The sequence below is a fragment of the Hydra vulgaris genome, chromosome 05 (assembly GCF_038396675.1).
Source record: "Hydra vulgaris chromosome 05, alternate assembly HydraT2T_AEP".
Taxonomy (NCBI): Eukaryota; Metazoa; Cnidaria; class Hydrozoa; order Anthoathecata; family Hydridae; genus Hydra; species Hydra vulgaris.
The window spans coordinates 32,017,315-32,035,896 of record NC_088924.1 but is presented as its reverse complement, the minus strand read 5'-3'; the positions used below and the strand labels follow the sequence as shown (position 1 = coordinate 32,035,896).

General features: G+C 28.5%; 2 protein-coding genes across 4 annotated transcripts in view; one reads left to right on the top strand and one right to left on the bottom strand.

Annotated features, from left to right (window-relative positions):
* LOC136080787 (multiple coagulation factor deficiency protein 2 homolog) overlaps window positions 1-9,690 on the top strand; it is a 119,715-nt gene extending 110,025 nt beyond the window's left edge. For all 3 annotated transcript variants that reach the window (XM_065797920.1, XM_065797918.1, XM_065797919.1), the window contains exons 3-5: window positions 876-942; window positions 1,822-1,948; window positions 9,376-9,690. In XM_065797920.1, the coding sequence (XP_065653992.1) occupies window positions 876-942; window positions 1,822-1,948; window positions 9,376-9,518 (337 nt within the window). In that variant the 3' untranslated portion in view covers window positions 9,519-9,690. The remainder of the gene's footprint in view (window positions 1-875; window positions 943-1,821; window positions 1,949-9,375) is intronic.
* Window positions 9,691-10,360: 670 nt separating this feature from the next.
* Window positions 10,361-11,011, bottom strand: LOC136080326 (tigger transposable element-derived protein 4-like). Its single transcript, XM_065796943.1, has one exon. It carries the CDS (start codon window positions 11,009-11,011, stop codon window positions 10,361-10,363), a length of 651 nt encoding a protein of 216 aa, XP_065653015.1.
* Window positions 11,012-18,582: the final 7,571 nt, after the last annotated feature.

Genomic DNA, 18,582 nt, shown 5'->3' with positions numbered 1-18,582 from the left:
AAGGGTGACATGGTCTGGATGATTTCATATGGAATAACAATTTGGAATAAATTATTTTGAAGAGTGCAAACATTAATTGCATAGCCCAGCTTTAAGATCTAACTCAAAAAGAACATAATTACTCAACAATTAATATGCATACCTGAAGAAGTTTTGCTGTTTAACAACTAAACCTGAAAGTAATTTTTTACATAATGGTGTTCAGTATCAACTTGATCAGCACTTAGATAGTTGTTGACCTGTAAACTTTCAAGCACTTTTTCTTTGACTGAAAATGAATTCACATTAGTGAGCGTTAAAATACCACGTTTAACACAATATTCTTGTTCAGAATTTCAAATACCTTTTCAACGAAAAAGTCGTTTTCTCTAATAATGCACTGTTATGGTAGAAAATCCTTTTTTTCACATTATCTACTGTCAACATTTATTATCCATTGGGAAAATTCTCCTTTTCCATCATGTACTCTTCCCTTTTCAGTTAATGCTTCTACATTTTCAGCTGGTTGCTCTCTATTCACAACAGACATTGTTTGATAAATACTATACTAAATAGTATTATAAACAAAAAATAAAAGGTTTAAAAATAATGAGAAAATTGAAATTTTATTTTTTTCAACTAATTCACTCTCAACAATGCTGCAAGCAAGCAATATTTAAAGTGGGAGAACACTTGTTATAAATATTGTTAACAATACTGTTATGATAATAGTTTTTAAACCAAATTTAGAATTGAAATAAGCTGTAATGCTTTTTTAGAAGTGCACAAACATCAGGAGTTCTACTAAAAACCATATCGGATGTTTCTTTTAACATTTTAATAAATTAAATTTAATAAATTAAATTAAAAATTTATAGTTCTTGTAATCTTTTTAGTCATATTAAAGAGCATCTTATGGAGCAATATGGTTTTGATAGCAATAAAGCAGACATGTACTTAAAAGTAAGATTTTGTAGATTGATGGGTGTTTTATTTTAAGACAATAACATACTTTAACGTTGATGATGATGGTGATGATGATGATGATGATGATGATGATGATGATGATGATGATGATGATGATGATGATGATGATGATGATGATGATGATGATGATGATGATGATGATGATGATGATGACGATGATGATGATTTATTATCATTTATCAGCACTACAACTGTTAACATAAATTTTTTTTTTATAAAATTGTAATTATTTAACTATGTATATAGTTTAACTAATGTTAATTTAACTATATTTAACTAATGGTTTATTAGAATTAATCAGCTCAAAAAGCAGAACAAAAAAAATAAAGTTTCATGTCTTTGAATAATTATTTTACTTACATTATTAGTTTCTTTTGTAAACTGTTTTGTCAACTCCGTGTTTAATTTTCAGAAGTAGCAAAATAAACATAAACTTGACTCCATTTATTTCATCAATGTACTAGTAAGTGTGAAAAATGAATTGTTGTTTATGTGTGAAAAATGAATTGTTGTTATGTGTGAAAAATGAGTTGTTGTTCATGATCCAGTTTCTATAATTATGATATGACTCAAAGGTTTTTTTTTGAATTGTCTGGTTGTATCAGATTGAAATTGAATTTTCTGTTTGTTGAACATTTCTTTTATGCTTGACAATATAAATTTTTATATTATTCTTGAGAAAAATTTTTAAATAGTGCACAATATTGTACAGAATATTTTATGAGGAACTTTGTTGTTAGAACTTTGTACAAGTTTTTACAAATAAAGAAAAAGAATATTTAATTACTTTAAATTTTTGTTTTGTTTCATATAGTCATTGTCCCATATTCAGTTATTTATTTTAATTATGTCTAGGAGTATGATGCTCAAACACAGTACTTTATCATGCATGATTACGATAAAAACAGAAAATTAGATGGATTAGAATTACTAAAATCTATGACTCACTTTCATGACCATGACGAAGAACACAAAAGTGAAAGTAAGGTTGATTTAAAATAAAGATGTTAACTAAGTAAATGTTATCTAACATTTATTCAAAAATAGTTTTCTAATCTTTTTGTTTTATCTCTGTTGAAAATGGTTTAGTATTCTACAGTTTTTGTGTTTTATCTCTGTTAAAAAATCATTTTAAATAATTTTAATTTCTAAATTACAAAATTTAGGTTTTACAAAAGTTAGTTTTATAACTTGGTGTATTCAAACCTTTAGTATTCAAATATTGGAAAATAAAAATTATTTTTGAAAAAAAATAAATATAAATTTTTAAAAGTTTACTGTAAATTTTACCTTCTTCCACTATTTTCTTTCCTCTCTTGTTTCATTTCAAAATAAAAAATGGTTTTACTCTCTCCCCTCTTCTTTCTTCTTCACTCTTGTTTTACTTTAAAGTTAAACATGATTTTACTCTTTCCTCTCTTCCTCTTCATTTTTTGACTCATTCTAAAAATAAAACATTTTTTCTTCTCTTGTTTTATTTAAATTTTTTTGTTTTTGTTTTTGATTAATTTTAGTTAAACATATTTATATATATATATATATATATATATATATATATATATATATATATATATATATATATATATATATATATATATATATATATACATACATATATACAGTGTAAGATTTTATTAATTTTTTATTACTTGCAGTTTTACTTATCAATTTTCAAAAAAATGTCACTGAATGTATGTGGGTCATTTGCAGTAAACCGCGCAGGTTTACTGCGCAGGCAAATTATATGTCAATAATTTTTAATATCCTACTGATTTTCTAATTTCTGATATATTTTATCATAAAAACTTAAAGATTAGACTTCAGTAATAACAAATGATACATATACATAAACTGCAACAAGAGATGGTGATTGCAGTATGCTAAATTCTAGTAATTCAGCACTGCCATGCATGGATATTCCACATATGCTTCTTGATGCAAAATTTTTCAGGGTCTTATCTGTAGGTTATAATGAAAATATAGAAGCAACTTGCACAACCTGTCCTGATTGCAAGACCTATCTGGATTGACTAGTAATTTTCTGAATCACGTGAAATTCTAAATTGTACTATGACTACTACTACTATAATTTTTCGTTGCGCTTACTATAATAACAATATAAATTACTTAAATTACTTAATTGATATATTTTTTGAATAGCAATGCTATTCAAAAAATATATCAATTAAGTAATTTAATATATTCAAATTATTTATAATAATTGAAATTCACTAATAAGATATTTAATATTTAAAAACAAAGAGACAATAGAAATCACATTGATATCTACTGCTATCATATCAGGAATACAAGCTGTATTGAATACTGCTGCATAGAATCAGAATAATAATAAAATGTGAGCCTTGAGTTCTTGCTTATGATAGAATTTGAAGCGCCCAAAACTCAAGCAGACGACAATGTATTATACTGTTGACAAAAACAAGTCAATATCTCATAAAGAGGCTGATGGGTTGATCTTAAGATATATTGTTGATTCTTTAAGTCCAATATCACACGTTAAACATCCAAGTTTCCTAGCAATGGTACATGGTCTGTTGCCACACATAAACGTATGTTCCTGTTGGACACTGAGTAGACGTGTTCATGAAGAAACTAAGAAGATGAAGTTGAATATTTGAGATGTCTTTCATTCCAAGAGCTCTATTATTTTGACTGCTGATGCATGGACTGGTTTTAAAAACAGGAGAAACTTCATGGGTATCATGGGTCATGTGCTTACAGATGACCTGAAGCAACAGTCCTTTGCTCTTGTATGTCAATTATTTTATGGATCACATACTTATGAACGCATTGCTAAGTTATTCTCCACTATTATAAAAGAATTTACCATTCCTGTAGATAAAGTGATGCACTGACCATGGTAGCAATTTTGTGAAAGCCTTTTGTGAGTTCCAATTCCATCTTGATGACCCCGAGAATGACCAGAATAATGGTTCTACAGAAGTAGTTCCGATTAACCTCCCATAATTACTGAATGTTGGTCATGTTCCTCAAATAAAAATTGGCAGCGAATCAACGTCTTCAGTTGCATGTACAACTAACAATGTATTAGATGGAGAAAAACAGTTGCTGGAAAATCAAGTCACTGAATAGAACTAAAGCAAATCAGACAATGAAATTGAAAATGAACCAGTTGTCTTGCCAGCTCATCAGAGTTGTGCTGCTCTTTTGAATCTGTAACAGTAACTTCTTAAGTGAATGCAAGATATCGCTTACTACTTTATTCTAGCAATGGCAAGCTATCAGCAATATGGAATAAGGTAAACAGACAGCAATCCAACAAAATATTATCAGATATTTTAGGGTGACTCCAGTTACTACAAAATGGAATGTTTACTATGATTCTCATTGCAGTATTTTGTTGCACAGTATCGACAAGCTGGAAGCACTCTGTAAAGCTCTTGATGTGCAATTTTCAAGGAACAAGAGTTGATATTCTTTGTTTCAGTTACATCACCAGTACTTAAAACTTTCTGCTGACCAGTTATTGAGGTTTTGCTCTGCACTGTCAACCAACATTTTATCTGACATCAATGTTGGCTTCATAGACTATTTCACTTTCAGACACAACAATCAGCACTTGTGGCAATATTGCATCCGGCATTTAAATTACAACGAATTATTGGAGAAGATGTTGCTGTTGTAGACAAACTATAGAAGTTATTTTTGACTACACTACAGGAGTATTGCAATTAACAGCTGCAAAGCAATTTTAATAATAGATCACAAGCATAGGCAAATGATCTAGACTCAAGCTACCTTGATTTTTTAATGTTCGTGGGAAAGGATGAGCCTGAACAAAGTCTGAATTCAGTGTTACTACAATCTCGAGGTGAGATTGAGGGACTGCAATATTTGGAAGATCGTGACAAAACTTTAAATTTATTAAAGCGGTACCCCCATGTCCGCAAATTTTTCATCATGTATAATGTTGCCCTCCCATCGTCTGCTGCTGTTAAATGTCTTAAACATTTAAACAGAACGTTAAATAATTAAACAGTTAAACAGAACATTAAATAATTAAACAGTTAAACAGAATATAAATAATCAAAATAATCTTATCACAACCAATAAAAACCGAAAAACATTGTAAACCCACGATTACATCATTAGTGGAAGTTTGAACTACTACCATAACTATTTACTATTGGAAATTCAGAATTTGAAAGTGAATATTTCTAATAATTTGTCTATTCATCATTCGATGAATAGACAAATTATTAGAAATGACATTTTTAAAACGTTGACTATTTTTGTTATTTATTACAAAATATCTTGCACAACAATAATATATATATATATATATATATATATATATATATATATATATATATATATATATATATATATATATATATATATATATTTATATATATCTATATATATATGTATATATATATATATATGTATATATATATATATATGTATATATATATATATATATATGTGTATATATATATATATATATATGTATATATATATATATATATATATATATATATATATATATATATATATAGATATATATACATATATATACATATATATATATATATACATATATATATATATATATACATATATATATACATATATATATATATACATATATATATATACATATATATATAGATGTATATAAATATACATATATATATATATTATTTTAAAACGTCAAGAAATACAGTTTCTCTCAATACAAATAATATTATTTTATAAGAAATTTTCGCTGGGTTATAGATACCAGTATCATCAGCTTGTAAAATGTAAACATTTTACAAGCTGATGATACTGGTATCTATAACCCAGCGAAAATTTCTTATAAAATAATATTATTTGTATTGAGAGAAACTGTATTTCTTGATGTTTTAAAATAATATATAATATACTCTCATACAAGATGTCATCTTTCAAATATATATATATATATATACATGTATATATATATATATATGTATGTATATGTGTGTGTATATATATATATATATATATATATATATATATATATATATATATATATATATATATATATATATATATATATATATATATATATATATATATATATATATATATATACACACACACATCAGGGTGTAGACTAGCCCTGTGGGGTCCCGTCAAGCGCAGTATTCTCAAATGCTCATAAAATTAAAATTTCCAATTTAAAGGTAAATAAAATCCCATTCTTCAAATATGGTTTGCTAATTTAAAGTTTAATAATAGTTCTAAAAATTATTGAAAATTAATTATTATTAAATACTAATAGGAAAATAGCATAAGAAATTCTAATTTATTAATTGTGTGAAACTTGAAATAAAACCGCCGCTATTGGTATAACTACACTATCGCATAATTGTAAAAATGTCTTTTGGAAAAAACTTCTTGAAAATTGGGATTTTCTCGGCAACTTGCTTGTAAAATTCACTTCTCAATGTTTGTAAATAGTTCTTTGCAATGTCTTCCGACGTCAGCAAATATTATATAAAAAAACTAGCAAGAAATAAAGTATAATCTAAAAAGTAAACAAATTTGTTTAATTAAACACCCGCAAATGCTATTTCTTTAAAAGTTTAAATTAGTATTTTATGTATACTTATTATACTGGACAAGCATTTTTATTTTGTGTTACGGCATAAATTTAATTTTTTTTTGTCATAATAACATTTTATGACTATAAAAAAATAATTATTGGTATTCTTCGTTGCAAAGATTGTGTGCAATCGCTTGCAATCAATATTCTTTTGTAATTAAATATTTGCGGTTATTTTTGCTGAGACTAATTATAACTTTACTTTGCTATGCGATTTATTTATAAAGATGATTAATATTAATTATTAAATTGAACTCGCAATAAATGTAAAATATGGATTTTACGAGCTCATGTTTACTATTTTCAAAACCTTTTCTTTTTTTCTATTTTTAAAACATTTCTTTTGATGGTACATTTAATTAATTGATGGTGTAAGGGTTCGTCCATAAAGGATGTCAGAATTTAAATAATAATTAGAAGTAGAAAATCATTGGCTCTTTTCCGCAGAGATTTTCATTGAACATAAATGGCTATATTACTTTAAAAACCGCCCTTTAATGACCACCAGTGAAAAAGTGTATATTCAAAAAAAATATATATTCAAAAGACCAAGAATACACCAAGAAAAATATATATTCAAAAGAATACTCTTAAAATAAAAATGGCAATGATATATTAAAATTAAATGTAAAGTTCTTAGTAATAATTAATATACACTAATTAAAATAATATTAAAATATATAATTTTTAATACATCTTTGGAAATCGGAATTAAGTTTGCCGTGTTGTTGTGAAACCACTTTTAATTTTGCATTGATTTTATATTCATTTCCAATAAATGTTGCAGACAGTATTTTATTTTATTTTTGGCGCTGTCCAATCAATGTATGTAGCACTGAAGTGGAGTAGAAGAGGAAAGAATATAAAGAAAGGATCCTACACATTCCTGGAACACATTTTAATCTCTTGTGTGTTTCTGAGTGAATGAAGTAAGTAAATTTAGCAAATGAGAATTCAATACATTAAAGAATAACGTTATTTTTGATAAGATTTTTGAGGGATTCAAGTAGCAGTGGTTGTATTAATTTTTAAGTTAGTTTGAAAAATGTTAAGAAATTTTTTTCAATTATTAAATTAGAATTATTCGTGATTTCTATAGCAAAAGTAAGATACTTAAAAGTATTATTTCAATTATAATTCTTTATTTATTTGTGTATGCTCTATGGTGAAAGTGTTTTTTACCATAGAGTATACACAAATAAACAAAGAATATATTATAATTGATTATAAAATATTTTTTATTTACTTGTGTATATAAGATTTGCCCTATGATGCTTCAAAATAATGTTGCATTCTGGTGTAAAATGGCGTCCTCAGCCCATTTTAAAAAACTTTTAAAATGGGCTGAGGATGTCATTGTACATCAGAATGCAGCATTATTTTAAACTATCATTGGGCAAATTTTACTCCTGGGTCCAAAATAGTCTTTTATGTTCAACAAAGATGATATCAAATGCCATAAATTATAAAGCAAAAGCCTAAAAAACAATGTGGAAAAGCTACTTCTCAGGAAGACTTGTTAGATATATTAAAAACAATTATCTTTATTTGCCAAGCAAAACAAAGATTATCTAAAATTAAAGGTGAGTGACACTACTGTATGTAGGCGCTTAAGAGAGAACAGTTTAAACAAAAAAAACAGAACGCTAAATGTTTACAGTTGGCCAACCAATATCTGAATTGGCCCATCAAAATTTAGCACAATGTATAATAGACCATTGAATTTAAAATGAATGTAAAGGTTTAAAAGATAAAGTGCAACTGAATTCCGTCAAAAATATTCGGGTAAGTCTAAAATATGGTGGATCTAAAGTCATGGTATGGGGATGCTTCTCATATAATGTAGGACCTATTTATAAGATTAATGGTATCATGGACAAACATATATATGTAGATATCACTAAAAATGTTATTCTTTCCTATGCTAATAAAAATATACCGCTAAAATAAGTCTTCCAACAAGACAACGACCCAAAACACACTAGACGTAAGGCAAATGAGTGGTTTCAGGTCAACGGGGCTGAGGTTATGAGCTCAGTGACCCAACCTTAACCCCATTAAAAACTTATGAGGTGATGTTAAATAAGCAGCTTCTGCTGCTACTCAACAGTTATGGGGAGCTATTTAACAAGGGTGGTGCGCAATACCTGCAGAAAGAAGTCAATGCCGAGTTGATTTAATGCATTGACATTGAAGTTGTTATCCAAAATAAAGATTTTGCTAAAATACTAATGATTGCTAAAATACTAAGGGTAAATATCATTCTATTCTATTTATTTTTCATCTTATTAATACTAAGACAAGAAAAAAAAATTTCCATTTTCAGATATCACTGCTATTTCAATGACTGCGACCTTTTTTTGATTGTTTTGTCGTTAAAACAAAATGTAAAGCATTACGATGTGATTTTTTGACCAAAATACAATAAGATTTTCTCGGTAATTAGTACAAAAATGTTGTTCTATAGTTTTCAAGAAATTCCAGGTACTGCTATTTTTATGCTAATTATTGTACATAAATGAATAATTCTTAACCTAAAATCATGATATTGATGTCGTTTTTAAGGTTTATCTTACACAAATTTTTACTTTTAGATAAGTTTCAAATAATGACAGATATAATATTTTTTTCAAAACTTTTTCATTAATTAAAGTTATTTTAAATGACGTTTTATATATATATATATTTTTAGCTGATGTTACACGAACAGAGTCATAATTTTTGATCTTTTTTTATTTTATCGGATTATGGAAGTTTGTTTTTGAGAAAATAACTTTTCATAATTTATTTTTTAGCGCCGACAGTGGATAACACAGAAACATTAGTTGAGTTTGTCGATATGATCCTTAGAGATCAAGATTACAATAAAGATGGATATATCGATTATCCAGAATATATTAGTTATTATTCAAAATATGAAAACGGTCATAACGATTAGTTATTATTGGAAATATGAAAACGGTCATAACGATAAGTTATTATTCAAAATATGAAAACAGTCATAACGATTAGGATGTATTTACAATTAAATATTAGAAAATCTTTTTCTTTTTTTCTTTTTTTTTTATCATTAAAAATTTTTTTGGAGAAAAAATTTCATTACTCTTTCAGTTGTTATTATTTTGATTAATTTAAAGTATTTAATTTATTATTTTAATTAATTTAAATTTATTTTAATATTATATATAATAAATTATATTATTTTATATATTAAATTAATCTTATAAGTAATAATTACTTATAATATTAATTTAATTATATATTAATATATTATAATATTGATTTAATTATATAATATTAATTTATATTATATATAAAGTTAAAATTATAATAAAGCAGTAAAACAGGGAAAGTAACAAATATTAACAAATATTAACAAATATTAACAAATAACTTTATTACAGTACAATCTCTCTAATTCGAATTTAATGGGGGGAAAAAAAAAAGGTTCGAATTTAACGGAGGGGAAAAAAAAAGTTCGAATTAGAGAGATTTTCGAATTATAGAAAGTTGACTTTTTTTCCAAATATTCTGGTCAAAGTAACGAATAAAAATGAAACAAACAAACAAATAGTGATTCTTAGGCCTAAATGCGATATATATTGTGGTTTAAACTTTTACATTATCAAAAAAAGTCAGTAATTGTAGATTGTCTTTTTGAGCCGCTTAAATCCATTTCAATGACACGATTTATGTCTTTAAGAGCTTTTGTCATATCATCTCCACAGTTAGATTAAAGACTGTAATTCTTGAGTACAGTGACAGCATGCATCGCTTCGTTCAGACTTGGTTTTGTAGCATTGTCAGAAACACTAACGCACAATCATCGGATTCCTCTTCAATTTCAATAGCATCATGCTCAGAAACTTCTGCAATGATGTCCTCATCTGATGATTTGTTGGCAATGCAAACATCGAAATCTATGTTTTCCATTACAGTCTCGTCTACATCTAAGTCACAGAAAAGGTCATTAGCATCATTTACAAGCTGTTCTACTGCTTCTAATGATATTACTGATTTTTTGAAACAATTTATGAAGGTTTGATCAGGAATGGAATTCCATGCTTTTGTTAGCATAAACATAGCAATTAAGATAGAAAACTTAAGCATCTTGTTCTCTTTTTCTAAGGCAGCAATTTGCTTTTTCACAGTAAGCAAGCGATATTTGGCTTTAAGAGATCGGTTAACTCCTTGATCCATAGGTTGGGTGATCAAAGTTGTATTCGGTGGAAGAAAGATAAGCTCCACCCAATCAAGTTTCTGCACGTTAGGATGAGCAGAACAATTATCTACAATTAAAGGAATTTTCCTTTTCTGAAAACTAAACTTTCGGTCAATTTCTTTAACCCACTCCTCAAATAATTCTGCCGACATCCAACTTTTTGGTTGGGCCCGATAGCGACAAGGAATACTTTTCACACCTATAAACATCTAGGAGACTTCGATTTTCCAATTTCAAACATTGAAAGTCTTTCTCCTTTAACATTACCTGCGTCAATCCTAGTCAGGCGCATTTTACTATGCTTGCCTCTTATGCACTTTTCATTTTTTAAATGTAAACTTTTGTCAGCCAAATATTGGTAGAAAAGACCGAATTCATCGGCATTGAAATATTTTCAAGTGGGTATCGAGAGAGAATTGTAGGCAGTTATCTGATCATTAACAGACTTTGCCACTCCAGAAATGGTTTTGAAAGATATACTATATTTACAAAAAAAAAGTTATAATTGCTTTGACGTAACTTATACGTGCGATACGTACGTTTTAATTTAACTTCGAGGTCTTTGCAAGTTTCGATAATGTCTAATTCTGGAATTATTTACTTTATTTTTTTAAAGCAATTAAAGAAAAAGCTGCAGAATAATCATATATTGTAAAGTCATTAATCATAAAAATTGAAGAGAATTTAATAAGAAATTAATTTACTTTTTCTTAAATTTGTCTAGCCATCCATCCGAAGCTTGAAAATTTTTGAAGCTTAACTCTTTCGCAAAATATAAAACTTTTTCTTTTACCAGCAAACCACTGATTGGGACATCAGCTCTTATTCGTTTGAACCATTTGAGTACAGCTTTGTTGACTTGATAATACGTATCTACTTTCACCCGTTTAGCCAAATTTCCTAGACGAATAGCGTCAAAGATTTTATCTTTATTCTTTTTCCAGGTTGAAAGAGTGTTTGGTGGGATATCAAAGATTTTCAAAACCTTTTTATTTATTTTTCCTTTCTCTAATTCCAGTAGAGCTTCGTATTTCAGCTTTAAATTGTTTTCTTTATGCAGTCTTTTTTTAAATGATTTTTTTTAAACAGAAGGAAATAATTCAATTCGACTAACCAGTCGAGTAAAATTTAGTGTAAATTAAGAACAAAATCTTTGAACTGTTTCATAAATTTTGATGATTTTTTAATTTAACAATGAAAAGAACTTGGTTTATAACTGAATTTGGTTTATACTCTAAAAATATAATTTTTTTTACTCATGCTTTTTGTTACATAGTATAGAGATACTATAGCAGAAAAGTCACTTTTAAAATAATTAACAAATAAAATGTATAGGGGAGAGTGAGTATGAAAGAGCCAGTTTTAAAATAGCGTGAAAAAAACTCAATTGTAATAACTTTTTTTTTTTTTTTAATTCAATAACTACATTATTGGGTAATATTTTAAAACTAAAATAAATCGGATAACAATGCTAATAATCTATCATACACCTGTTTTAAAAAAAGAAAGAAAACAGCTCTTTCATAACATTGTGTCAATGAAAGAGCCACCTCTGTGCCATGAATAAGCCGTAACTTTTTTCGAATGACCATCAGCCGTAACTTTTTTTGAACACTATTAAGTCTTTTAAAAATATTAAACTCTTAAATAGACTTCTAAAAATCAAATTGTACTTAAAGTTTTATAACTCTATGATAATCAATGATAAAACAAATGATAAAACAGCTTTAATAATAGTTTTACAAATTATTCAAAATCAAAAAATTAAATGAGAATGAGAATAATGAAATAACATAATAATAAAAATACATAATGTATAATAAACACATAATAGAATATAATAAAATGAATCAAACAGTAAAAAAAAAGTTTTAAAAAATTATTTAAACTTTAAAAAAAAAATGACTTTTTCAGATCTTTGACTTTTAAAAATTTCATTAAATATTATTTTAAGTTCAAACGGAGCTATGTTTTACAACATCAGGAAAAGTCATTAAAACAACTAATTTCGATAGAATAAGCTCAATGAAGCATTACGAAAAATATATGAAGTCCAAAGCGCAAAACGATTATTTAGTATAATAAAAAGTAAATTCATAGCATAAACAGTCGGCTCTTTCAAAAAATTGTTTGGTTAAATACATAACCTTAAATTAAACAATTTTGACAAAAGCTTTAATCTAATATTTTTTGTGTAAATGAAGGGCAAATATATATATATATAAGAATGCAGCATATTTCTTTTATCAAATAAAACATTACATTTAATCTTTAAAATAAATAAGTAAACCACCAAAAAATTACTTTTCATTTTCAAAATCTTTAATGCTCCCTTACGACGCTATTTATTTTAGTAGAACTGTACATTTTTTGTGGGTTACAGGTATCCAGTGTTGTCACACAATGAGTTAAGTACAATAAGGATTGGATGCCAGTAAGTTAGAAATAATGGTATTGGCTCCTGGCTCTTTCATACACACTCTCCCCTACAACAGGCGATTTCCAAAACTGTTGGACGCTATTGTTTTATATTTAGTAAGCATTGTATAAAAAGTTTTTTATAATATATTTTTTGGTCGTTACAATAACAACCGACATGTTAGTTATTTAACCAATTTTATTGACAAAAAATTTCAATCAATAGAGATAGATTGTCATTCAATTCAAAGAATGACAATCTATCTCTACTATTGAATGACAACCTCTTCCGCTACTGACATTTGTTAATAATTTGATATTCAATAGCAAAATAGTCTAAACAAAATTTAGTATTCAATTAGCAAAATAAACTAAAATTTCCAATTCAAGAGAAATCTTAGCATACATAAAATGAAAATTGTTTTATAAACATTCCATTTATAAATAAAACTTTGACTTTATAAACAAGGTATAAAAAAAACTTTATAAGCAAGGTATAAAAAATAGTCAAGTAGATTTTTTTAGTGTTTAAAGTCCACTCCATAACACTAATCAGCAATTATCTTTTTCCATATATTTCCGAAATTCCGGATAGTTTTTTAAACTTTTAGTTTTTCCGGATATCCAAAACAGTTTCCATACTTACATAAGTAAACAAAAGTAAAATATACACAAGTTTAGGGATTTACTTTTGTAATATATTTGTTTTTTAAGCTTTTTTCACTCAAAATATTGCACTCATAGAAACATTATGTTAAGTTTGAAAAGAAAACAGATTTGCCCTTATTATTGATACTGTTAAAGAATCTCCAGAAGTCATGAGAGCCTAATTTTTGATATGAAATACGAGATTTCATGAACTGAGAAAAGTGGACTACACAAAACCTTTTTACAATGGTTTCTAGCAATAGTAAACAGACGTCTGTTTTCTCGAGAATTGTTTTGCTGATAAATATAGAAGTAATGGTTTCAATTGGAATCAAGCCTAAATCCAAGAAGTTATGTAAGAAGCACATTTGTTAGCAGGAAGACAAAAGATTTCTAACCAAGGGCCATCACGAAGAAAATCATGGCAAAAGTCCCAGTCAGCTTTAAGGGAGTTGTAAGTTGTACAAAGATAGGGTGATTCTGATGATAAAGAGGATGGAAATAATAGTTTTAGAGAGATTAAACTGTAATCAGAAGCACCTAAGGGCGAATGTGGAGAAACTGAGCATTGAGTAGAATCAGAAACAAGACATAAGTTAAGTAGAGAAGGTAAATGATTCGGGTTGTCTGGAAAGCGAGTTGGAAAGTTGACTATTTGAGTTAGAGATTGAGAAAGGCATAAGGTGTGGGCCTTAACGCCTGCAGAGTCACTAACACTAGAGCCAAGCCATTCAGTGTGATGAGCATTAAAGCCACCAACAACAACAGTTAACGATGACTTTATAACCTCTCTCTTTATCCATCAGCCGATAGGCTGATGAACAAAGAGAGAGGGCTTGGTCAGTTTAATCAGAAATAACATCGAAAGAAGTGCAGTCTTGAGATGAAGGAGAGCGATATTAACCCAAGAGAAAGGCAATAAAGTGAAGGAATGCTAAACGAAAGCACATAATAGAATAATCGGTGGATTCTAACCTAGTTTCCCGAAAAATGGGTGAATTCTGATAAATGCCCCAATCAAACATGTGACTATTGCAGTTTTTTTTTTTATATATACATTTTGCTGTTTATATATAAATAAAATAATAAAATGACAATGAAACTTTTACGTTACGCAAAGAATATGTACAAAACAGACAGGGGCTTTAGGAAGATTTGGATGACTGGTGTCACTACAATCTTTTCATAGAGCCCCTTTACAATAACATTTAAAGCCCACATGGCTTTAGTAAATTTACAATAAAATATTTTTCTGAAAAATACTAAGGTAACGGTACCAGTGATTGACCGTTTAAGAGAAAAAATGCCGTATGACTGCCGTACCTTTATGTTTGTCAGTTATATAGTCTTAATAGTTCTAATAACTTACCATACTATCTTCTAGCTTACTGCTGAATAATATTTTACAAAGTACAATTTTTTTCATGTTTAAGCAGATGTTTTTTTAAAGTATGATTTTGCGTTAATAATTGACCATCTAAAAAAAAAACTCCGATCTTTGACCGTCCTTTGCTTTAGTAGTTGACCATATGTTAAACGAGAGAAAAATGAAAGCATTTTTATTTTAATTCAGTTAATATAACATCGCAAAGACATATTGTATATTTTTAAAGCAATGCAACACAAATAAAACATTTTATTAAAAATGAAATATTGAGTATTCGTTAATTTCTGATATAAGATATGACCTTTTTTTACCTCTCATTTTCTTTTATTTTCTCTTCTTTCATTCTTTCCCTTTCAGCTGCTCATTTTTGTTTCAGTCTTTCTATTTCTTTTTGGAAATACAGTTGGTCAAGTTCCCCAGACACATATTTGCAAGTTTCGATAATGTCTAAGCGGGTATTCTTTCTTTTGGGTTTTTCTTCTGTGGCTTTTTCTAGCCAACACTAGGGGACAGAATCTATATTTTTTCAACGGAGGTAATAAACTTGACTGTCCAGCGATTGCAGTATCTTCATTTCTTTAAACTATGGGAGATTTTATGGTCTTGCTATTGTAGTATCTTCATTGCCTTCAACTATGGGGACAGTACATGTGATGGTCCTGCGAATACGGTACCTTCATTGAAATCAACTATGGGAGACACTACATGTGATGGTCCTGCAATTGCAGTATCTTTATTGCCTTTAACTATGGGAAAAAGCCTTTTAAGTTCTAACTCAGCTTTTTTCCTCAACAGGAATAGTGATATGTCAGAAGGATCCCGACCCCAAATAATTGTAGATTACTCAAACAATCTTTCTTTCGCTATACTTTAATTCAAGAATTGAAAGCCCAGCCTAATATATTTTAAACGTGAATGCATGTCTTCATTTGGCACAGCATTCTGCACAGTAATGGTGTTTTTATTTCCTGGAACCCTAGGTACGATTGGGTCCCATGGATAGAGCCCACATTTGCGGAAACCGTTGGCCAACGCAAAATGTGTAACATGCTTATTCACTATTTTTTTTAGCAGTCTAGCAAAATCTTTTTTCTTTAAAATGGTATCATTTAAATGAATGCTGCGCCACTCATGAACATGTTGCTACCAGTTCTCTTTTAATTTGCGAAACACTACAGCATCCATAGGCAGTAAAATGTACGTAGCATTCGGATATAAACCCACTAAAGTAATCCCATTTTGATTGCAAATTGACTTGTTTGCATACTTAAATGGGAAATATGTCCATTGACAAGTAAAATAACTGGAAAAGTTATACTATTTACTTCAAGCCAGGGGTGAAAAAAGTTGAACCAGAATTCATAAAATAGTTCCAACTGTATCTAGTCGGGATCACTTTTTTCTAGTGCCCAAATGGAAGGAAAGTTTAGCGTTATTTCCATAGGCAGCCGCTCATATTTGTAGATCACACAATGGTGTTACAACACTGCCGTTGGCTTTGCCAGTAATCAGAACTGTGAGAGATTCCCTGTCATCAGAATTAACTTGTTGATATATTGCCCTATCTCCCTTTCTTGCAAAGATTTTAGTTCCTTTAAATAAAAAGGCGGCCTAGTTGCAATTAAAAAACCGTGAGGGGTCCATCAGGCCTTGAAATTTTTTTTTTAAGTATTTCTTAACGTGAACAACCGTGAAATATTGTCCTGTTTCACAGGGAGCTGTTAAGTTTTGGCTAAAACGTTTAGATATACTTTTATTTCTTATTAAAAATCCGTGGATCCATGTCCTCCCTGGACAATTGTTATTAAAAGGGTTGTCTCTATTAAGGTCAGTCACCAACCGTTGCACATTATCTTGAAGTTGTTTTACAGTTACAGGGAATCCTGCTTCGACCACTTTTAATACCCAGTTAGCAATAACTATTTTCTCTTCATAGCTTTGGGCGGTTTGAGATTCAATTTTTCTTTCAATGGATGATTTGTCTTCAAATTTTTATTTAAGAGTAATTCTTGGTACACCATATTTTTTAGCTGCTGCCCGTACTGGCGTATTATTAATTTCATCTTGGATGGCTTCCTTCATCGTTTTCTCTAAGTATTTTCAAAATTGACTTTTTATGGTAGGCGTAATAAATCTAAAACAGTACCAAAAAAAAAAAAAGGTTCAGAAGTGACACATCATTGTTTTAGTATTTGACCACCTGGTCATCTATTAGATAAACCTTATTATGTTAAGAATATAAAAACCAGTGCAGTTTGCTAAAAAGACATAAACATGCTTGTTATAATGAGTTAAGATAAACAAAGGAATAACTCAGTAATCGACCACCCCTAGACAATTACTAAATTATTTTATTCTTTTTATTCAGTATATGACCACCCTCATAACTGACTACAGATGGCAGTAAACAGATAAGAAATAATTTTTAATTAGTACCAAACATACTTATTTCATAATAAAATTATGTAATCTGAAAATAAATGGTACTTACCTTTAAAATTAACTTTATTTGCGACTTTTTCTTAGCGAATTACGGAAAAGAAATTAAAAAAATAGACAAGAGCAGAGCACATTAACCTTGACTGTAAGCCATTTTTTGTTCAAAGCTGTCAAATGTTGGCCGCGTTTACGTATGTACAACCAAATGGTAGAAGAGTATTTCCCCGCTGTTTTTTAAACGATTCTTTCATAGTATAATTGGTGAAGTCTATATTGCTGTTTGGAGTTATTCAAAGAATCTATACTATTAAAAATGATGTTTTTTGCCCCTAATTGCATCGCCTTTAAAAGCAGAATAGACAAGTTCTCCAAATACGAGTCAAAGTGGGGATTCCTACTTGACCTGAAAAAACTACCACCACCGGACAAATTCAAAGAGGATTATAAAATTTTACAAGAATACCTGGCTGTGAAAAACATTTCAGATATAAATGGTGAAGAACAGTACAATGAACTTTTATATGTCAGTTTGATTACGACTGTTTTTAACAAATGGTGTGAGCAGAAGCAGAAGGCGGTCAACAAAACACTATCACCGTTAGAAACATTCAATATAATCAAAAAGACCTACAGAAAAGACCTTTTTACTAGTCTGTGGATAGCACAACGCATACTGCTGACAATATCGCTAAAAAGATTGACGTTGCTTGCAATACTCTCCATTTAAAACGACGGGGCAAAAAACTCAACCTTGGAAAAATTATTGAACAGATTTCCTTTGGAAAACCTCGGAGTATACCATTATAAATTTACTCATTTGTCACTAATTTAAGTTTTCATTTAAAATTACATTGTTTAAACTATTCCATTTCCTTAGCTTACTTAATT